The sequence below is a fragment of the Rhinoraja longicauda genome, chromosome 17, assembly GCF_053455715.1.
Source record: "Rhinoraja longicauda isolate Sanriku21f chromosome 17, sRhiLon1.1, whole genome shotgun sequence".
Taxonomy (NCBI): Eukaryota; Metazoa; Chordata; class Chondrichthyes; order Rajiformes; family Arhynchobatidae; genus Rhinoraja; species Rhinoraja longicauda.
This window is the reverse complement of record NC_135969.1, coordinates 8882685-8907083: the sequence shown is the minus strand read 5'-3', so window position 1 is coordinate 8907083 and position 24399 is coordinate 8882685. Positions and strand designations below refer to the sequence as shown.

At 39.0% G+C, this 24399-nt stretch overlaps 1 protein-coding gene across 2 annotated transcripts in view; it reads right to left on the bottom strand.

Moving 5' to 3' along the window:
- Window positions 1-24399, bottom strand: part of atrip (ATR interacting protein) — a 38856-nt gene that overhangs the window by 11554 nt on the left and 2903 nt on the right. For both annotated transcript variants that reach the window (XM_078414029.1, XM_078414028.1), the window contains 9 exons: window positions 21515-21973; window positions 19440-19522; window positions 17775-17945; window positions 16452-16570; window positions 15171-15316; window positions 12350-12454; window positions 10164-10268; window positions 4740-4869; window positions 2061-2789 (listed from right to left, as the gene is read on the bottom strand). In XM_078414029.1, coding sequence (XP_078270155.1) covers window positions 2061-2789; window positions 4740-4869; window positions 10164-10268; window positions 12350-12454; window positions 15171-15316; window positions 16452-16570; window positions 17775-17945; window positions 19440-19522; window positions 21515-21956 — 2030 coding nt within the window. In that variant the 5' untranslated portion in view covers window positions 21957-21973. The remainder of the gene's footprint in view (window positions 1-2060; window positions 2790-4739; window positions 4870-10163; window positions 10269-12349; window positions 12455-15170; window positions 15317-16451; window positions 16571-17774; window positions 17946-19439; window positions 19523-21514; window positions 21974-24399) is intronic.

The window sequence follows — 24399 nt, the reverse complement described above, 5'->3', positions numbered from 1 at the left end:
GAATGTAAACTCACCAGATAACAGGCCTGATAATCTACTTTTACAAAGCATACTTAATATAGATGATTGCAAAATCCCGATGAATTAAAGAAGTACAGAAGCGATAAATACCATGTGCAAAATACCCAATTATGTTCAGGAATACGTAGGCCAGAAGCCAAAACAGTTAACTGTTTTCCATATAAGCAATGAAATAAACAGATACACAATGTAATTTAATGCTTGAAGCACAGTTACATTGGTTTATTGTGTAGTCCAGAGCCTTTGGCTCACAAAGTTCTAGAGCATTGAACAGGAACAGGCCTTTAGGCTTATGGTGTCTATGCTGAACATTGTGCCAAATTAATCTAATCCCTTCTGCCTATTAAAATGATGTTCATGAGCGACCTAAAAGCATTTAAAATGTTGTGAGCATATCTGCTTCTATCACAACCCCTAACAGCACGCTCTAGGCACAACACTTTGTTTGAAAAAAACGTGCCCCACACATCCCCTTTAAATTTTCAGCCCTCAGCCTCCGATGCCCCAGAGAAAACAACCTATGTTTGTCCAACCTCTCCTCATACCCTCTAATCTAAGCAGCATCCTGGTAAACATCTTCTTCACCCACTCCAAAGCCTCCAAATCCTTCCTATAATTAGGCAACCAGAAATGTACACAATACTTTCAACGTGGCCTAATCAAAGTGTTATAAAGCTGCAACATGACTTCCAACTCTTCTACTCAATGCCCTGACTTATATTCAATGTCCTAATGATTGAAGACAAGCACAGCGTACGCTTTCTTTACCTCTCTACCTACTTGCGTTGCAAATTCCAGGGAACCATGGACTTGGACCTCTGTACATCAATGCTGTTAAGGGTTCTGCCTGTCACTGCAGCATTACTTAATAAACAATCAACGAGGTAATTTCACAAATCTTAGTTGTAATAGTAAATAAATAAAATAGCTACAAAAATTGTGTTACATAATCCTTTGAAAATCTATTAGGTTATAAAAACATATTAGACACCATAACTTTGTGAATCATCTATGGAGAAAGATCTAAACCAAAGATTACGAATGTAAAACATCAAAACAAAACATTTATTCCGATTCTCTCACCACAGGCGGCACCGCTGTAAAGTTGCTGCCTTTCAGCGCTTGCAGCGTCAGAGACCCGAGTCCAATCCTGACTACGGGTGCTGTCTGTACGGAGTTTGTACATTTTCCCCATGACCTGCGTGAGTTTTCTCTGGGTGCTCCGGTTTCCTCCCACATTCCAAAGACGTACAGGTTTGTAGGTTAATTGGTTCAGTATAAGTGTAAATTGTCCCTAGTGTGTGTAGGATGTGTTAATGAGCAGGGATCTCAGGTCGGTGCAGACTCATTGGGCCAAAAGGCCTGTTTCTACGCTGTATCTCTAAAACTAAAAACTAAAGTCGTTGCCTGACCCGCTGAATATATCCAAAATTTCTTCTTTTAAACTTCCAGCATTTGCAATTTTTATTATTGCTGTTTAATGTGACTATTATGAGACAATGCAGCAACAATCCTTACTTGAATGATGTACATAGATAAATTTTTACTAAAACCCAAGTCTAGACAATCAAATCATTCACCAAGTTAGGTGTCCAAGCCAGAAACTGTTTACAAGTGTGTAATTTTTGACGAGGGCCAATGGATAATAATTAGCAATAAAAAGCAGGGCTCAGAGCCCTGAACAAATTTGCTAGTCCAGAGAAACTGAAACTATTTAGATTATTTATTCCTACTCATTGCAGATTAAGGAATAAAACTGCAACCTTTGTCCAGGAGATGCAAGGAACTGCAGATGCTGGTATACAAAAACCAAAACAAAGTGCTGGATTAATTTAGCTGGTGAGGCAGCATCTCTGGAGAACATGGATGGGTGACGCAGTGTAAAGAAGAGTCCTGACCCAATACGTCACCTATCCATGTTTTCCAGAGATGCTGCCTGACTCGTTGAGTTACTCCAGCACTTTAGGGTAAACCTTTATCCAGGTTGATTTTCAGACAGTCATCTAATAATATAATACATAACCTTGGCTCTTCTTTACCTGTGCAGGAGCGCAGCACTTGCACTTTCAGCAACCTTACCCAAAACTCTCAAGCTTTGGTACTGAACACTCTCTCTTCGATGAGAGATGTTTATAGTCACTGTGTCAGAAAGCTGGAGCAACTTGTTGAACAAGTGATTCGGAGATTGTTCTGAGTCAGCTGATTCCTGCAACTTTACTTGATCCTTATGAAGCCTGGATGAACCGGCTTCTTCTTTGTCATGTTCGACTGGTGGTGTGCTTTTGTGATGTACTTGTGCAGCTGAGCATATGCCACCTCCAGTGCTCTGACTGGAGGGATGGGCCAACAAGGAATTTCCAACCGTTTGACTATGTGAAACAAGATGATGTAGAACTCCAAGTGCAGTAAGTGCAAAGTCTTCCAAATTATGTAAACAATCATCCACATTTGAAGTAGTGAGCTCCCTGGAGTTGGATGAACAGCAATTTCTGCTTCTAGAAGGACTTATTTCTCCCTTTTCAGTTTGCAAAGATTGACAGTAAATATCAAGGTAATATTCTATTAGTGGTAATAGATGAATTGCACCAGGCAAGTCATTGTGTTTTCTTAACTCACGAGGAATTTCTGTGATGTCCAACTTTTTTCTTGATAATTCCTGGTCCAAGATGAGCAGGTTAATGCCATACAATGCTAACTCTTGAAGCTTATGTAGATTAGAAAACATTTCTTTTATCCTTTCTTCAGATTTCTCAGTTGATGAAGAGTCACTGCAAAAATGGAAAATTATTACTACACCAATTTTTTTATTCTCTGCCTTCTCAATTTGTGCGTTATAATAATAAACCAGATAAATTTTCCACAGCAATTACCGTCAATCCACAGGCCGTTGGGTGTGTGAACTGAAAGTATTCATTATCCTATAATCCCATCTATTAAACATGCATGTGTGGGGCCAATTCCAAATATGAATTCAGCTCAGGATTAAACTTTACGTTCACTAGTTGTATTAAAATGCTCTTTGCTGTAGTTATTAGATACTATAGCAACATTTGTGTCGAACAAAAATGCTGCATCAATCACTATTTTAGTTGAATTACTTTAAAATAAGTTTCATTGCATTGAAAGGTTAACACAGATATTCCCTTTCATCTCTCCAGCCTTCTCTGTTAAGTGTAACTAAAAATGATTGATTAATTCTATCAATCATTGGCCATTGTCCAAAAAGAGTGTTTGTCTCTTCACATGATGAGATGATTATCGTCACTGTGTCAGAAAGCTGGAGCAGCCTGTTGAACAAGTGATTCGGAGATTGTTCTGAGTCAGCTGATTCCTGCAACTTTACTTGATCCTGATGAAGCCTGGATGAACCTGCTGAATTTTATTTTGGCATTTTCTGATTTAATTGCGACGCGATGTTGTAACGATTCAATAAAAGGTGTTATATGACAGTTTAAAAGCAAGCAAAAAAGAGACAGAGATATCTTTGATGGACAGAAGGACAAAGAAACATGTATGGAGCAAAGTGGTTATATAATAAAAGCATTTTAAATGCATGGACTGGACAGAAAAGTGTCAGGGTTAGAGAGATACCATTCTCTTGGATTCCTGGTCTAGAATCAAATTTACTCGCCGATCAAACTATGGAAATATTTACAACAAAACCTTGCCTTAAATGGTGTTAGTTTTCTAAAAATACTTCAGGCTGAGAGCATTCAAGCACCATGTATCTCCCCAGAATTCATCTTATTTTCTGAACTAAACCCAACAAGGCAAGTTATACGCTTAAGAAACTTTTGTTCTGTTGAGTAAATTCTAGAAGAAAAATACCTAAAGGGCAACAAAAGAAATTCGGAGTAGAAACAAGGAACTACAGACGCTGGTTTACAAAAAAAAAGACACAAAGTGCTGGAGTAACTCAGCAGTACAGGCATGAAATCAACGGGCCAGGCAGCATCACTGGAGAACCCGGATAGGTGATGTTTTGGGTCAGGACCCTTCTTCAGACGGATGGACAGAAGGACAAAATAAATTACTTCGGGAGCCACGACGTGCAGCAGCAGCGGCAGCGTCTTCGCCCGCCCCGGATCGTGGGGCTGGGGTCGGCCCGCTGTGGACCTTTCACCGTCTGGCGCGGCCTGGAACGTGGCATCTTCAACAGCCTGACCGCGGGAGAAGATGGCAGGGGAAGAGAAAAGACATTCTGGCCTTCCATCACAGTGAGGAGGGGACTGGAGGAGACTCACTGTGATGGATGTTTCTTTTTTTGTGTGTTTTGTGTTGGTTGGGGTTGTGTAGTTTGCTTATTTTATTGCTCTTATTGTTGGACTGTGGGTGACGAAATCTCGTCTAAAAAACTTGTTATTTGGATGACAAATAAAGATATCCTGAATCCTGAAAAGGCCAGATTATGCTATTTTAATTCTATTCATCTATTTCACATTCCATTCCATCCACAAATGGCATATAGCTAATCATAAAAGCAGTTTATGTACACTCGGTTTTATCCCACGAAACAGTGCTACTCTCTAATAAAATAATCAGCAGATACAGCACAAATATTTCCAAAATTTAAAAATTAAATTAACAATTATTTAATAAGATTTGCTTGCATTAGTCACAATAAAAATCTATCAAAGTTCAAGTAGGCATTTAACGATTATTTTACTTCGGCAGCGGTCCGTGGAATTCTATTAGCATTGATAACGAGTTATACTCACGCGCTGCTGCAGAAATTCTGGTGTTGGACCATTCCAGTGAAAGCTTCCGAACTGCAGTGGAGGAGATGGCTCAAACCCAAATTCCGAGGACCAACTGGCTGGCTGAGCAGCATAGTCATCAGTACAGCACCTTAAAAAGTACAAATTAGACACCAAAAATAAGCGTGTATCTAATGCCTGCAACTAAACAAAAGATGAAGGATAGAGGCTTGGATAGAGTGGATGTGGAGAGGATGTTTCCACTAGTGGGAGAGTCTAGGACTAGAGGTCATAGCCTCAGATTAAATGACATTCTTTTAGGAAGGAGATGAGGAGGAATTTCTTTAGTCAGAGTGTGGCGAATCTGTGGAATTCTTTGCCACAAAAGGCTGTGGAGGCACAGTCAGTGGATATATTTAAGGCAGAGATAGATAGATTCATGATTAGTACGGGTGTCTGAGGTTATGGGGAGAAGGCAGGAGAATGGAGTTAGGAAGGAGAGATAGATCAGCCATGATTGAATGGCAGAGTAGACTTGATGGGCCGAATGGCACTAATGAACATGAAATTATGAAGGAAGAAGTATTAAAAGATAATTTATCATCTGCACGATTAATGTCTCATGTATTCAAGTAGGATGGGTGGTCTGTTTTCATCTAATTGTTTCCATACAATTAGACAACTGAGGCAGAAGAGTTGAACCGGTACTTTGGATCTGTCTTCACTGAGGAGGATACAAACAATCTCCCAGATGTTCTAGTGGCCAGAGATCCTAGGATGACAGAGGAACTGGAGGAAATCCACATTAGGCAGGAAAAAGTTTTGGGTAGACTAATGGGACTCAAGGCTGATAAATCCCCAGGGCCTGATGGTCTGCATCCCAGGGTGCTTAAGGAGGTGGCTCTAGAAATTGTGGACGCATTAGTAAATATTTTCCAATGTTCTATAGATTCCGGGTCAGTTCCTGTGGATTGGAGGGTAGCTAATGTTATCCCACTTTTCAAGAAAGGAGGGAGAGAGAAAACGGGAAATTATAGACCAGTTAGTCTGACATCAGTATTGTGGGGAAGATGCTGGAGTCAATTATAAAAGACGAAATTGCGGAGCATTTGGATCGCAGTAACAGGATCGTTCCGAGTCAGCATGGATTTACGAAGGGGAAATCGTGCATGACTAATCTACTGGAATTTTTGAGGATGTAACTAGGAAAATTGACAGGGGAGAGCCGGTGGATGTGGTGTACCTTGACTTTCAGAAAGCCTTCAACAAGGTCCCACATAGGAGATTGGTGGGCAAAATTAGAGCACATGGTATTGGAGGTAGGGTACTGACATGGATAGAAAGTTGGTTGACAGACAGAAAGCAAAGAGTGGGGATAAATGGGTCCCTTTCAGAATGGCAGGCAGTGACTAGTGGGGTACCGCAAGGCTCGGTGTTGGGACCGCAGCTATTTACAATATACATCAATGACTTGGATGAAGGGATTAAAATTACCATTAGCAAATTTGCCAATGATAGAAAGCTAGGTGGCAGTGTGAACTGTGAGGAAGATGCTATGAGGTTGCAGGGTGACTTGGACAGGTTGTGTGAGTGGGCGGATGCATGGCAGATGCAGTTTAATGTGGATAAGTGTGAGGTTGTCCACTTTGGTGGTAAGAATAGGAAGGCAGATTATTATTTGAATGGTGTCAAGTTAGGAAAAGGGGACGTACAACGTGATCTGGGTGTCTTAGTGCATCAGTCACTGAAAGGAAGCATGCAGGTACAGCAGGCAGTGAAGAAAGCCAATGGAATGTTGGCATTCACCACAAGAGGAGTTGAGTATAGGAGCAAAGAGGTCCTTCTGCAGTTGTACAGGGCCCTAGTGAGACCGCACCTGGAGTACTGTGTGCAGTTTTGGTCTCCAAATTTGAGGAAGGATATTCTTGCTATTGAGGGCGTGCAGCGTAGGTTTAGTAGGTTAATTCCCGGAATGGCGGGACTGTCATATGTTGAAAGACTGGAGCGACTAGGTTTGTATACACTGGAATTTAGACGGATGAGAGGGGATCTTATCGAAACGTATAAGATTATTAAGGGATTGGACATGTTAGAGGCAGGAAACATGTTCCCAATGTTGGGGGAGTCCAGAACCAGGGGCCACAGTTTAAGAATAAGGGGTAGGCCATTTAGAACAGAGATGAGGAAAAACTTTTTTAGTGATAGAATCGGAGGGGCAAGAGGTGGGGGTGTTGCATTGCTTGTCAGGGAGGATATCACAGCAGTGCTTTGGCAGGACAGACTAGAAGGCTCGATTAAGGAGGCTGTTTGGGTGGAACTCAGAAATGAGAAAGGTTTAGCAACACTTATAGGGGTGTATTATAGACCGCCAAATAGGGAACGAGAATTGGAAGAGCAAATATGTAAGGAGATAGCAGATATTAGTAGTAAGCACAGAGTGGTGATTGTGGGTGATTTCAATTTTCCGTATATAGACTGGGAATCACATTCTGTTAAAGGGCTGGATGGTTTGGAGTTTGTAAAATGTGTGCAGGATAGTTTTTTGCAGCAATACGTGGAGGTGCCTACCAGAGAAGGGGCAGTGTTGGACCTCCTGTTAGGAAATGAGATGGGTCAGGTGACGGAGGTATGTGTTGAGGAGCACTTTGGGTCTAGTGATCATAATGCCATTAGTTTCAATATCATTATGGAAAAGGTCAAATCTGGACCAAGGGTTGAGATTTTGGATTGGAGAAAGGCTAATTTTGAGGAGATGAGAAAGGATTTAAAAGGAGTGAAATGGAAATTGTTGTTTTATGAAAAGGATATAATAGAGAAATGGAGGATATTTAAAGGTGAAATTTTGAGAGTACAGAGTCTTTATGTCCCTGTTCGGTGGAAAGGAAAGAATAATAATTTGAAAGAGCCGTGGTTTTCCAGGGAAATTGGACACTTGGTTCGGAAAAAGAGGGAGATATACAATAAATATAAGCGGCAGGGAGTAAATGAGGTTCTTGAGGAATATAAAGAATGTAAAAGGAATCTTAAAAAGGAAATTAGAAAAGCGAAAAAAAGATATGAGGCTGCTTTGGCAAGTAATGTAAAAGTAAACCCCAAGGGGTTCTACAGATATGTCAATAGCAAAAGGATAGTGAGGGATAAAATTGGTCCATTAGAGAGTCAGAGTGGACAGCTATGTGCTGAGCCGGAAGAAATGGGGGAGATATTAAACAATTTCTTTTCTTCGGTATTTACCGAGGAGAAGGATATTGAATTATGTGAGGTAAGCGAAACAAGTAGAGTAGTGATGGAAATTAGGAGGATTAAAGAAGAGGAGGTACGGACACTTTTGAAGAATATAAAAGTGGATAAGTCTCCAGGACCTGATAGGATATTCCCTAGGACATTGAGGGAAGTTAGTGCAGAAATAGCAGGGGCTATGACGGAAATATTTCAAACGTCATTAGAAACAGGGATGGTGCCGGAAGATTGGCGCATTGCGCATGTTGTGCCTTTGTTTAAAAAAGGTTCTAAAAGTAAACCTAGCAATTATAGACCTATTAGTTTGACGTCTGTGGTGGGAAAATTAATGGAAAAGATACTTAGGGACAATATATATAATTATTTGGATAATCAAGGCCTGATTAGAAACAGTCAACATGGATTTGTGCCTGGAAGGTCATGTTTGACTAATCTTCTTGAATTTTTTGAAGAGGTTACCAGGGAAATTGATAAGGGCAAGGCTGTGGATGTTGTCTATATGGACTTCAGTAAGGCATTTGACAAGGTTCCACATGGAAGGTTGATTAAGAAGGTTAAATCGTTGGGTATTAATAGTGAGGTTGCAAGATGGATTCAACAATGGCTGAATGGGAGATACCAGAGGGTAACGGTTGACAATTGTATGTCAGGTTGGAGGCCAGTGTCTAGTGGAGTGCCCCAAGGATCTGTGTTGGGTCCACTGTTGTTTGTCATTTACATTAATGATCTGGATGATGGTGTGGCAAATTGGATTAGTAAATATGCAGATGATACTAAGATAGGTGGAGTAGTTGATAGTGAGGTAGATTTTCAAAGTCTACAGAGAGACTTGGGCCTTTTGGAAGGGTGGGCTGAAAGATGGCAGATGGAGTTTAATGCTGATAAGTGTGAGGTGCTGCATTTTGGTAGGACAAATCAAAATAGGACGTACAGGGTAAATGGTAGGGAATTGAGGAATGCAGTGGAACAGAGGGATCTGGGAATAACTGTGCATTGTTCCCTGAAGGTGGAATCTCATGTGGATAGGGTGGTGAAGAAGGCGTTTGGTATGCTTGCCTTTATAAATCAGAGCATCGAGTATAGAAGTTGGGATGTAATGTTGAAATTGTACAGGGCATTGGTGAGGCCGAATCTGGAGTATGGTGTGCAGTTCTGGTCGCCAAATTATAGGAAGGATGTCGACAAAATGGAGAGGGTACAGAGGAGATTTACTAGAATGTTGCCTGGGTTTCAGCACTTAGGCTACAGAGAGAGGTTGAACAGGTTGGGTCTTTATTCTTTGGAGCGTAGAAGGTTGAGGGGGGACTTGATAGAGGTTTTTAAAATTATGAGAGGGACGGACAGAGTTGACGTGGGTAGGCTTTTCCCTTTGAGAGTGGGGAAGATTCCAACAAGGGGACATAGCTTCAGAATTGAGGGACAAAGGTTTAGGGGTAACATGAGGGGGAACTTCTTTACTCAGAGGGTTGTGGCTGTATGGAATGGGCTTCCGGTGGAAGTGGTGGAGGCTGGCTCGATTTTATTATTTAAGAGTAAATTGGATAGGTATATGGATAGGAGGGGATTGGAGGGTTATGGTCTGAGTGCAGGTAGATGAGACTAGGTCAGGGAGAATGGTCGGCGTGGACTGGTAGGGCCGGACAGGCCTGTTTCCATGCTGTAGTTGTTATATGTTTGTTATATGTTATAGTCAGAGAGTTGTGAATCTGTGGAATTCTTTGCCTCAGAGGGCAGTGGAGGCCAATTCTCTGAATACATTCAAGAGAGAGCTAGATAGAGCTCTTAAGGATAGCGGAGTCAGGGGTTATGGGGAGAAAACAGGAACGGGTACTGATTGAGAATGATCAGCCATGATCACATTGAATGGCGGTGCTGGCTCGAAGGGCCGAATGGCCTACTCCTGCACCTATTGTCTATTGTCCATACTTTCCAAACAAAGATTGGAACTCAATCCAGGAAATATCTATGTACCATGCTATGTGCAACTCGGGCACCTCCAGAATCAACAATAGTGTTGTCTAATGGGCCCGATCAATACAATTGAATTTTGGCACTTTCTAACTCTGCCTTACATCTGCAATTAAAACTACCAAGTTATGACCATAAAAGGAGAATGTCAACGATCACATTTGTTTTAGCAACAAATGGTGGAAATATGCTAATATTGAAGACACCGATTCTAAGTCGTCAAAATCAGTGAATCACCTTCAACCCGTCCTCTGCATCTTCTGGATGCCTTTGAAAGATCAGCTTTGGACCAGGCTGCTTGCTTTCCTGCACCAATGCAAATGGAATGTGGGCTAGCAGAACCTAAGGGCCAACAATTTAAAACCATATAAAATATACTGCAAATGTGTCAAATCTGCAGTATAAATGACAAATTTAAATTGTATCTAAATATAAGCAAGTGAGCCCTGTAATGTTAAAAAATGAGAAGCTCAATAAAAAGCCAAATCTAACATACATTTACACTTAACCTTGCACTTTCCAAATCCCCCCAAAACAAAATTAGATTACAACAAACAGCACATTTCATTCCATTGCAATTTTAACTGTGACAACTAACCACACATTTATCAAATCCATGCAACTAACCACAAATCCATGCAATGAAAAGCCCTAGATGAAATTCAGACATTGATAGCAAGAGATGTTTAGGAGTATTCATGGTGAGGAATATGAGTCAAAATGAAGTCTCCAGTGGGCTCATCTAGTGACACATCACGCCTGGTTGTTCTTGAGACATTCATACAGTAGAAAATTACAGTTGAAAGAAGTTACAAGTGTTATTGACTATTCCCCATTCACAGACCTAACCACTTTAACAATTTAACCATTCCTGTAAAATCCAATGCCATTTTATGATCTTGTCGACTGAGGTGTGGACGTGGATAGTTTTTAATTCTCCAAACCCAAAACCCACAGAAAGGCAAGTTCTTCAGAGGCTCTCCTGACAACACACCATATCCACACTGTGTATATTGACCTTGTCATACCAGAATTAGCCTTAAAACCTATGAAGGATAATTTTTGCCACATAAGTGTCACATGGTGGCACAGCGGTAGAGTTGTTGCCTTACAGCGCCAGAGACCTGGGTTCGGTCCTGGCTACAGGTGGGTTGTCTATATGGAGTTTGTACGTTCTCCCCATGGGTTTTAACCGAGAACTTTGGTTTCCTCTCCCACTCCAAAGACATACAGGTTTGTAGGTTAATTGGCCTGGTAAAAATGTGAAATGTCCCTAATGTAGGATAGTGTTAATATGCAGAAGTCGCTGTTCGGTGCAGACTCGGTGGGCCAAAGGGTCTGTTTCCGCGCTGTAACTCTAAACTAAACTAAACAATTTATACTTAAACTATAAAATGTGTTTTTAGAGATTTCTTCTTTGACTAGTGAAGTAACTCCAGTTCCCCAAGGGATGACAATGCCTCCACAGTTTCAGAAACCTATAGAGCTCATACCATCATGACTGACTAGCGTCGAAGAATTCCACCCAATATGTGGAGACTGAAAAAGCTTTACTTCCATTATCTGCCCTTTTTGATGCACTAAGCACCTTTTAATTGTCAAGCACTTACACAAGGAACCTTAAAAAAATGTTTGCCTAGTAAAAAAACTGGATCAGGTGCATTTGTGTTCCATTAATAAAATTGTTTACTCGGCTAAAATAGGCATTGCTTGAAATGGACTACACAAAACATTTTTTTTTTGTTGCAGACTCCACTTTGTGCTGTGCAATAAAATTCAAGAATTATTAAACATAGGCAAAACAATAAAGAAATACTTGATTAAACATTAAGGGATATGCTTATTTAGTTTGGAGATACAGCGCGGCAACAGGCCCTTCGGTCCGTGCCGTGCCGACCAACGCTCCCCGCACACCATCGCTATCCTACGCACACTAGGGACAATTTACAATTTTACTAAGCCAATTAATCTACAAACCTCTACGTCTTTGGAGTGTGGAAGGGAACTCGAGCTCCCAGAGAAAACCCATGGACGTAACGGGGAAAACATACAAAAATCCGGAAGCAGGATCGAACCTGGGTCTCTGGTCCTGTAAGCCAGCACCTCTGCGTCACCGTGCAGCCTATATGACTAAATTTATAATGAAGTAAACGTTGATTATTACGGGTGTCCGGGGTAATGGGATGAAGGCAGGAGAATGGGGTTAAGAGGGAAAGATAGACCAGTCGTGATTAAATGGCACAGTAGACTTGATGTGCCGAATGGCCTAATTCTGCTCATACAACAGGAACTGTAAGGCCATGCCCAGTTTAACAGCATAAACATTATCACAAGAACATTCCATAAGCATGGGTGTACATTTTGCCAATTAATTATATCATGTGTAATTATTTCAAGCACATTAAACTTCAATAATCATTTACCTTCAGAATGTCTGTGGAAGAATTTTCCCTGGATGGAATTAAGCCAAGGACCTTTTTGGGACATTTCCTTCTTGGCATTGTGGAATTCTTTCAAATCTCTTGTCTCTGTTAGTGTAAGAGTTAAGTCAGAAATAATTAATAGTTCCACAATATCACCAATTTCTTTGTGGTTCAGTCACTGTAATCCTTTATTTCCACCTCTAAATCAAAAGCTCTCCTGCCCAGCATCCCATTCTTTGCTCTGCTTAAACTTAAATTTTCAAAACAATTGGCTATGTCCTAATCAGTATACAAATCTCTGGTCTCCATGCCCAATTGTCAAACATCAATATTTGCTTCCAAATGCCTATTTTTCCAAATAAGTCTGTGCCTTCGGGCTTAAAACCTTTTATGGCCTCACCCCCACAACATCTACTCTTCTGATCAGCATCTGCACCTTTAATTGTGTTGTTGTATCCTGGTATTTTATATTAACTGCAAACAGCAGGGGGATCCAACAAAGAGTCTGGCAACACTCATTCACTTGATACATTTCCTCAGGCTGACAAACTATTCTTTCAGCAGAGTTTCATTTTCCAAAATACCCAATGTTTTTTTTAATTTGTAGAGTAAACTTGACCAGGATTTCATTGAAGGCTTTTTCACAGAAAAAAAAAAAAAAATCCTGCTCTGTCAAATGAATGCCACAGTATTATCTATTCTTGACATTGTACTTCAATGAAAGGATTCAATAATTGTCACTGTTGTCGTAACATGTATCCATGAATAGTGGGAAAAAATAAGATAACAATTGTTTGAAAAGATAGTAGATAGAGAAGGCACTCAATCAATGTTGGCTGCAAAATTCTAAACATCGTAGAGCAAAGGCATGATACACTGATTATCCATACCTCCAGGCCTTTAACTATGTTCGTCATGTTCAAGTCATATGCTTCAGCAGATGCCCAATATACAGAGAAGCAATGGCACTTAAACTATCCTGTCTGTCTCTGCATGATCAACAATGATAATAGACAATAGACAATAGACAATAGGTGCAGGAGTAGGCCATTCAGCCCTTCGAGCCAGCACCGCCATTCAATGCGATCATGGCTGATCACTATCAATCAGTACCCCGTTCCTGCCTTCTCCCCATACCCCCTCACTCCGCTATCCTTAAGAGCTCTATCCAGCTCTCTCTTGAAAGCATCCAACGAACTGGCCTCCACTGCCTTCTGAGGCAGAGAATTCCACACCTTCACCACCCTCTGACTGAAAAAGTTCTTCCTCATCTCCGTTCTAAATGGCCTACCCCTTATTCTCAAACTGTGGCCCCTTGTTCTGGACTCCCCCAACATTGGGAACATGTTATCTGCCTCTAATGTGTCCAATCCCCTAATTATCTTATATGTTTCAATAAGATCCCCCCTCATCCTTCTAAATTCCAGTGTATACAAGCCCAATCGCTCCAGCCTTTCAACATACGACAGTCCCTCCATTCCGGGAATTAATCTAGTGAACCTACGCTGCACGCCCTCCATAGCAAGAATATCCTTCCTCAAATTTGGAGACCAAAACTGCACACAGTACTCCAGGTGCGGTCTCACCAGGGCCCGGTACAACTGTAGAAGGACCTCTTTGCTCCTATACTCAACTCCTCTTGTTACGAAGGCCAACATTCCATTGGCTTTCTTCACTGCCTGCTGAACCTGCATGCTTCCTTTCATTGACTGATGCACTAGGACACCCAGATCTCGTTGAACTCCCCCTCCTCCTAACTTGACACCATTCAGATAATAATCTGCCTTTCTATTCTTACTTCCAAAGTGAATAACCTCACACTTATCTACATTAAACTGCATCTGCCATGTATCCGCCCACTCACACAACCTGTCCAGGTCACCCTGCAGCCTTATTGCATCTTCCTCACAATTCACACTACCCCCCAACTTAGTATCATCTGCAAATTTGCTAATGGTACTTTTAATCCCTCCGTCTAAGTCATTAATGTATATCGTAAATAGCTGGGGTCCCAGCCGTAAATAGCTGGGGTCCCAGCCGTAAATAGCAATGATGGCAATACGACCAACACACAAACAAGCAGGAAATCACAGCTTCAGCTCGCCTTTATGGAGCAATTTTAAAAGCAAGATCTGAAGCAGGCAGAAACAGTATTCTTCTGTTTCAGTTTTTGCAATGCAGGATTGTTCTGAAGATTCTTTTTGTTTCTTTATACTCCAACAATGGTTCTCTTGTTTCCTCTACTTTTGAGGATTATCCTCATTGGTTATTTGATATTCACATGCTGACTGATCAAACTATGTAAAAGTTATCTCTGATTTTATACTGTTTGTTTCAAAAATGAACATTTCATTAATCTGTTTTCATGCTGACATGTGTAAGAACAACATTTTATGATAATATATTAATAATATTTTAATCTCAGACTGAAGAAGGGTCTTGACCCAAAACGTCACCCATTCCTTCTCTCCAGAGATGCTGCCTGTCTCCCTGAGTTACTCCAGCATTTTGTGATCAACGTTCGATTTAATCCAGCATTTAAAGACATTACTCAAAGAAAGAAATGCAGTTTCTATATTTTGTGCCAATATTGCGTGCTTTATAACATACAAACTAAACATGTCAATTGTGCCAGTTAGATTTCATTTGGACACGGGTATGGATGATACAAAATTCAACGGGTAAAAAATTTAAAGAAAAATAATATTCAGAATACTCTATGCAAAAATATTGTAACTTGAAATACGCGTACAATATTTAAACAAGCAAAACGTTTAATGCTAATAACAAATTTTAAAATACAAGCTTAAAAAAAAATCACCTTTATCAACTGAGAGTTGGTTAGTTGTTGAAGCAGATAAAACAGAATGCACAGGGGACATCTCTGCAGCAAACGACTTTTTATCAGGAAAATAATTTCTTCCAGTTTGAGGAGAACCACTGGATCTGGACAAACTTTCCCTAGGGCTAAAGATATATATTTTTATATAGCTATATTTGAGAGATTAGTATTTATTACAGAATGCATAAATGCATAGAAACGTTGCCAACAATTTGAAGTTAACATCTTCAAACATCTTGTACATAGAGAATTTATGACATCACAAATTTTGATACAAAAATTGTATTCGCCTTTTTTTGAAGATAAATTTATTAATTAGATATTTGATGCTTGAAAAATGCTTAAACAACAGTAAATAAGACAGGATAACAAAAAAATGTCAAGCTATACAAGTTAATCCTTTTTCCATGAAGAGATAAATATCTAGATAGCAACAAGGCTGACAAGGTCAAAGAAAGTGACCATTGTTATTTCAGACTTTATAGACAGTGGGAATGAATGATAAAAGCTTAAGAAGCAACAATAAAGTGTTACAGTCCTGAAAGTAAATGGTCAAATACATGCAACACAGAACTCTCAGCATTTCCCATTATTGGTGGTCAAATTACACACTTTCTTTGAAAGAACAGCCAGATCAAATAATTCCATAAACTAGAGAAAAAGCAATTAGATGAACATTTGATGTCCTGATTCTTCTAATTTGGAAATTTGAACATTGGTAAGATACAAAATACATCATTAATGAATAAGATTGGCTAAAATAAAAGTGGCAAAAAAGCAAAACACACACTGATACACACAATTTAAGTTGTTATTTATAATAGTCAACGATAAAGGTTTCCCCAATTTGAATAAAATAATGAACGATTCACAGAAGCTACAGAAATTCAGTATACAAAGATTTAATGAAAGTTCAGCTGTATGAATTAACATTTTCCTCATGGGAAATAAACTGATTATTCTCAAGGACTAAGGTTTTCAAATTCCATGTAGATAATAAGTATTGCAGAATTTACATTCCTGAGCTGTTTTATCTATCCTTACATACTTATTTCTGGAGGAAAACCATCCAAATAAGTCTCAAACTTAATCTCTAGTCTTTTGCATATAATAGGATGTGGATATTGTGTAGATATTATGTATTAGCTAACTTTTTATAAAATATTAAAAGGAAAGACCAAAAACAAAAAAAAGTTAAATCAGAAGAATTTATTTTATCCAATGCATCTGGCTGCCACATTTTAAATACATGTCACATACCTGACTTTAGCAACACACGGGATTGGAGACTTGGCGGTTCTTTCACAGCTTTTGAGTTTTGTACGCAGCTCATTCATCTCTGCATCCTTAAATTGCAGTTCAGATTGCAATGACTGCACCTTCAATTTACAAAAGTAGTCAAAGTTACAAGAAATATAATTTACTCAGTGAAGTTAGCTGATTGTCAATTTAAGTTGAGAAAGTACAGGCTGAAATGATCTGTTTATTTGATTATTTCACTAAAAAGATAAAGCAGCAAAAAGCCATAGCTGCTGATTTAGGTAATATCACACTGTTACCATGAGCTTCAGCAGTCCTTGTGGTGGGAATTACCGATTATAACAGGAGTGGAAGAAAATAAAAAGAAAGTGTCTGGGGGTAATGCTCTTTAGTTCATCGAAAGGCGATCTGTAGCAGTATTCGTTCACATTAAGGGGAGAAAAAAAATGATGGCACAAATGTGATAGCCACCGTTACCTATTGATATTCAACACCTTGAAGAATAATCCCATCAGCTAGAGTACTGCCTACAACACGACATAGCACATTCAAGAATCAAGGGAAAACTTAAAAACCAAAGTGTCCTTCATAATAAAAAAAGTGTATTTCCTTTTTGAAAGATGAAAATGCTCTTAAAACAGTGAACAGTGTTAAAATTGTATAAATCCAATGCATTTTAGTAATTGCACACCAGGTGCCATTCCATTTTCTTTATATATGTTTTGTATGCTAACAAGGTCAGATACAGAGAGGTGAGATGATGTTGGTGCAAAGCATAACGCTGGTTCAGCAATTGGGTGGAATTTCTTAGTTATAAGTTATTAATTATTATTATTAATTATTAGTTATAAGGCTCAATGTTACTTAATACAAGTTCCAAATTTAGGCAAGCTGTTAACACAGCTAATGAAGTTTTATTCACAGATAACAGGAAATTAAAAACATTCCGTTATGTCCCTTCTCAGAGATTATAGAATAGCACAACAGAGAAAAGTATGGTGGTGCATAGTTATATACAACTTTTTCTCAGAAATAATCGAGAAATATTCCAGTTTTTGGTCAGAAGCAGAGGTTAAACAAGTTTAAATAGTAGACACAAAATGTTGGAGTAACTCAGCGGGACAGGCACCATCTCTGCAGAGAAGGAATGCGTTTCGTTTCGGGTCCAGACCCGAAACGCCACCCATTCCTTCTCTCCAGATATGCTGCCTATCCCAGCTGAGCTACTCCAGCATTTTATGTCTATCTTCAGTTTAAACCAGTTCCTTCCTACAAGTTTAAATAGAAATTGGTCTTTGATCCACAGTTTTGTGCGCCTCATACCTTTTTGGAGAAGTCCTTTTCTCTTTGGTTTTGTGTTTCACTTGTCTCCTGCTCACTGAGTAAACGCAGTCTTTTCTGTTGATCGTGCTCAGATTCCACACGCCGTAAACAATCTCGCAAAATTTTGATCTCACCTTTTTTAATCTGTAGTTCTTCTTGTACTTCATTAAACTACAGTAATAAGATTGTTTTTTAATGTACAGAGAACATAAAAAACAATAATTAAATAAAACATTTTATATACCAATATTCATTATTCATTAAACATTAAACAATGGTTAGGATACAACAAAAATAATAATTGGTTCAAATGCAAATATTCAAAGACTGAATGAAGACTGCTACTTGGGTACATGCAAGATTTGTTTTAAACTGCAATTGAAGTATATTAATCTCTTAAATGCAGAAATTTAAAAAAAATATTATGGTAATAAACAACTGTATTAATGTACAATTCCATATTGTCACAAGGGAGGACACAGAACTCTAAAGAATCAAACAGCCCAATAAGATTCATCATGAACGCTCCTGTATATCGCATAAACGTGACAATTATATGAACTTGGGCAGGATTGAGCACCTCATCAGACAACAATTTGAAAATCTCTTTGGGAAATGTTGAGCAGAATTTAACAATGAAATGTATAGGGACATTATTTCAGTTCAGTTGATGGAATTAAAAAACGTGCATTGCCAAAATTAATTTTGAGATTCACCCACAGTCATGAACAGTTAAAATAGCGATTAGATTGAAGTTCAAGAAAAAAATAAGATTCAAGACCAATACATAAACCCACAATGACTTAATTTTAAAAGGTTTTTTTGCTGCACTGAATACAAAAACAAAACAAACATAATCTAGCATCAAAGCTTATTTTGCTGTTTCTTGCAATATCTCTGAAATCTCTGAAAATTGAGGTACAGGACTTTCTTTTTGTTCTTCTAATTATTGATGAAAAACACAACTCCTTTTAAGACATGCAAGACTAACCAACAAGGGCTTTTTTGTTCTAATAATAATTGTACATTTCTGATCATTTGTACTCAACCAAAATAGAAAAGGTCCATAGGGGAGAGTGGGGGAAGAATAAGTAAAGCCTTGTTAATAAATGGATCATAAAGATCCAAAACATTATATAATTATACCCAGCTCACAGGATAAAACAATGTGGCTGAATACAATGAAAGTACTATAAAAATTAAAGCCTCTGGCTGTTAAGTAGACTTCTAACTCAGAGATAACAAATCTCTGAAAATGCACTGAAGGTTTATGAATGTTGAAACCAAAGAACATCTGGTTTGTCTTACTGCAGACCACGTCAATTGTTTTGACACAGCCTTGAGATCAGAAATGACTCAATAAATGCATACAAACCCGACATAAACAACAAAATACTTTTAAAATTCAAGCATTTCAGCTTTGCCAAAATCAGTGTAATGACAATTTGAGATCGAACAAATTGCCAGCCACTAGTACAATATGAACACAAGCAGGAATAGTTTAAACATGATCTCTAAGATCTTGATGACAGATCAATTAAGACAGGTAGTAAACAAGCAAATGGCATTCAAAGACTGGATACCAACTGTGGTATTTATCTTCATTGTATTTGCCAGCTTGATTCGCTAAAAAACATAATAGTAGAAAAGCACAATGTACACCACCTGCTCCCTCAGCTTGATGTGTTGTTCTTGAAGAACTTCAAAGCCAAATGAATCAACATTTTTACACACAATGAGACCATTCTCTGTGGAACAAAAAGGAACGGAGTCACTTGCTTATTAAATTGCAATGTGCAGACAAGATATGTAGACTCAACTTGGACATGCACCAGGTGCACATATACAATATCGTTCGTGTCTTTTTCTCTTTACAACTTTCTTAAAATGTGAAACAAAACTCTCTCTTCATACCTTTCTACCCATAACGAATTCAGATTGTTGCCTCACTATTTTCAACCACTCTCGATTTTATTTTTCCACTTTTTTTCCCTCACGACCTTGGTACTAAATTTGTTCCTTTTATGAAAAGCAGGACAGGCAGCATCCCTGAATAGAAGGAATGGGTGACGTTTCGGGTCGAGACCCTTCTTCAGTCTCGATCCAAAATGTCACCCATTCCTTCTATCCAACGAAGCTGCCTGTCCCGCTGAGTTACTCCAGCATATTGTGTCTGTTTTCGGTGTAAACCAGCATCTGCAGTTCCTTCCTACACTTGTTCCTTTTATTCCTCTCTAGGGCCTCCTATTTTTCATTTATCAACAACATATTAATGTTCTCTTTTTACTGCCTCGTTTTAGTACTTTCTCAGAACTCATTTCCATTTCCTACTTTTAGATTATCTCACTTGACATCTCCCACACTCGTACTTTGTTTGTAACTCTAAATTACATCCCCTCTAATACTGTTTTTCCTTTCTCCTCTAAATATACAAAAATGCAGCATTGGTTGATCACATTTGTTCAGCTCACTACACTTGTTTCTTTAACCCTCTAATTCAATTTATAATTTCACTCACACTTGGAATAATACCAGTCTTATAATAACTGAAGGCTATAATTTATTGTATTGGAGAAATGAACTTTGTCAATGGGTGCTTTGCATGCATGCAAATAATAATGACAGAATTATTCATTACAATCCACAGATATTGGTACAAATTGCGACAAGTACTATGGATTGTCAATTCATCACAAAAGAGTAGTCCCAATTATTAACAGATGAATGATGGACCATTACTTAAAAAATAATAAAACCCTGGAATAAAGTTTTATATTATAAAAATTTAATTTAATTATTAGATCCACACTAAACAGATCTGTGGATGACATCCATCTCTATTTCTTCAACACTGCCATTTTTTAAGCAATGTATATACTCTTGGATTGCCTACCCAATTAAAAAAAAATGAATGAATTATTCGATAAACGTTAAGCCATCCGATTCAGTCACCATCAGCTCAATCTACCTACACATCGAGTCGCTAGGTCAGTTGAACAATCTTAAATGCAAATTAAACCTTTACTAAACCACAAACTACCCAATGTTGCTCTTTCAAATTTGTTGCCTCAAGCTTCACACATTTTCATGTCTTTCATTACCTCCTAAGTTCTAAAGAATTAATTTCAAGATCATGTCGAAAGTAGAAACTACTCACTTGAAAATGTGTAAGAATTTTGATTGGTTACAAAATCAATTTCACTACTTTGGGTGGTTACAATATTATTGTGCTACAATACTTAATGGCATACCATGACAAAAAATCGTTCATGGAAGTAGTGCCAAAATAATATGGGCACAGTAGTAGAGCCTTGTCACTGTCATTACTTCTTCTTGTGCCTGCCTCAGTTTTTGCAACAACTCCCTTCCTCAACAAGAACACACAGCCTGTAAAACTACTGCCTCACGGCTGCAGTTCCTGGCCTCTAACTATGTGGCTTTCCTTCTGTTTCTTTCCACATTCAAAATACATGCTAAACTATCAGGTGAATTGGCTCTGCAAATTATTCTTGGTATAAATGGGTGGTTGGAGAGTCAGTGTACAATTGGTGGGCACCTGAAAGAGAATAGGTTACAGAGAAAGAGTGAGAATGGGATAGAGGGGTTGCTCAGAGCCAGCAGAGAAATGCTGGGAAGCAGAAGACTGGACTTCGAGGGAATTTTAAAAAAAGAGAATTAATATATATAATGCTTCACATTTACTATCACAAATACCACAATTTTTTTTAAAAACACATTACCATGAAGTTCCTTTGCTGTATTTTCACTGTTTAATGCTTTTGTGGAAAAAGAGGTATCTTTTGCATTTGCATCATTTTTTACTACTGTCATTTCTTTTTTCTTCTTGTCAGTCACTGATGTTGTTGGAGCATTGGACCCAGGCTTCGTTTCTTGAATTAAAACTTGTGAAGCTAGAATATCCAGTTCCTCCAAGTCATCAGCAGTGAAATCTTCATTATCCCCAAAGGGATCTTCATTTGCTCTTGCATCTTTTGTTTGTTCTCCCTTGTGACGTTTGTTTGGTGGAAATCCTTCACTCCCATGACTTATATTCTTTTTTCCTCGGTTTGACAATCCCGAAAAGGTTGAAACTGGAACTTGTGAAGGCAAATTTTCCACACTATAAATAATAGAAGTGTTTCGTTTCTTTCCCGAGTTCATAAAGAGAGAATTTGATGACATTATTCCCACATTTAACTCTGCAAGACAGAACGACCAACAAATAAAGCATGCATAATCTACTCAAAAGGAAAATACTTCTTTCTTTAAGTCAATAGAAGATCTCTTCATCTCACTCAACAAAATACCAAGAGAAAACATGGAATTCTAAGGGACAAAGTTGATCGCCACATAGAAAGGCAGGGAATGATTAGGGATGGACAGAAAAGTGCCCAACAAATTTGACTAAGAAGTAACTAAGCATATTGATGACAGCAGTGTGGCAGATATCATTCTACACGGACTATAGAAAGGGTTTTGATAAGTCCCCGCGTGGTAGTCTGGTCCAAAATGTGAAAGCCCACAAGATCCAAGGCAGGTACGCAAAATAGTTCTGAAATTGGCTTGGTATTAGGAAACAGATCATTTTTGGTTGCTTTCCTGTTATCAGTGTCTATCACAAGAAATGTTGCTGGAACCCTTAACGTTTGGAAATAACGACATTAGCAACTTGGATGTGAATGTATGAGGCACATAAGTTAGTTTGCAAGATATACCAAAATTGTTGTTGTGGATTTGGGCTGTGAAAAGGGCAGGATATATGCCGTGTATGATATGGCTTTAGAGAGTGTTGATAAACAGAGGGGTAAAGGAATATGTTGATAAATCCCTGAAAGTGGCAGCGCAGGTCAATAGAGTGGAGAAAATATTAATGCCATCATTGGCTGCAGCATAGAAAGTTGGGACATTTTGCAACAGTTTTATAAAACTTTGGTAGGCACAAAATGCTGGAGTAACTCAGTGGGACAGGCAGCATCTCTGGAGAGAAGGAATGGGTGACGTTTTGGGTTGAGACCCTTCTTCAGACTTTTGATTAGGCCATACCTTGAGTATTATGTGCCGGTCTAGACAGCACAGTGGCTGCCTCACAACGCCAGAGACCCAGGTTCGATCCTGACCACGGGTGGTGTCTGTACCGAGTTTGTATATTCTCGCTGTGATCGTGTGGTTTTTCTCCGAGTGCCCCGGTTTCCACCCACATTCCAAAGACATGTAGGTTAATTGGCTTCTGTAAAAATTGACCTCTAGTGTGTAGGATAGAACTAGTGTGTATGAACTAGTGATAGATCACTGGGTGGTGCAGAAACAGTGGGCCGAAGGGCTTGTTTCCCCACTGTATCACTAAACTAAACAAAGCACGCTATAAGAATGGAGAAGGAGATTTGACCAGGATATTGCGTAGATTGAAGCATTAGGGTTGTCGGGAGACTGGATGAGCCAGGTTTACTTTTCCTGCAGCAGAAAAGGTTGAGGATTGACTAGGTAGAGGTATATAAAATAGTGAGGGAGATAGACAGGATAGAAACAGAAACATAGAAAGTAGGTGCAGGAGGAAGTTATTTGGCCCTTTGAGCCAGCACTGCCATTCAATATGATCAGGGCTGATCATCCAGAATCAGTACCCTACTCCTGTTTTTACCCCATATCCCTTGATTCCTTTAGTCCCAAGAGCTATATCTAACTCTCTCTTGAATACATCCAGTGAATTGGCCTCCACTGCATTCTGTGGCAGAGAATTCCACAGATGGGCCATTCTTAGTCACGTGTGTGACCCAAAATGTGACAAATTGTGGAATACATCTCTTCTAATTCTGAAAGCATTACAGGTATATTGCTTTGTACTTGTATATATGACTTTTATATGTCGAAGTTTATCAAGTTAAATTTTTATATGTTATGCACACCTGACCAGTCATATTTGACCTCTCACCCTGAACGAACATTGTCAGCATAACATATAAAAATTTCACTTGATAAACTTCGACATATATAAGTCATATATACAGTACAAAACAATATACCTGTAATGCTTTCAGAATTAGAAGAGATGTATTCCACAATTTTGGTCACACACGTGACTAAGAATGGCCCAGATTCACAATTGTCTGGGTGAAAATGTTTTTCCTCATCTCAGTCCTAAATGGCCTACCCCTTATTCTTAAACTGTGACCCCTGGTTCTGGACTCTCCCAACATTGGGAACATCCTTCCTGCATCTAGCCTGTCCAATCCCTTAAGAATTTTATATGTTTCTATAAGATCCCCCCTCATTCTTCTAAATTCCAGTGAATACAAGCCCAGTCAATCCATTCTTTCAACATATGACAGTCCCGCCATCCCAGGAATTAACCTAGTGAATCTACGCTGCACTCCCTCAATAGCAAGAATGTCCTTCCTCAAATTAGGAGACCAAAACTGCACACAATACTTCAGGTGCAGTCTCACCAGGGGCCTGTACAACTGCAGTAAGACCTCCTTGCTTCTATACTCAAATCCTCTCGCTTTCTTCACTGCTTGCTGCACCTGCGTGCTTACTTTCAGTGACTTATGTGTAAGGCCACCTAGGTCTCGTTGCACCTTCCCTTCTCCTAATCTGACACCATTCAGATAATCTGCCTTTTTGTTCT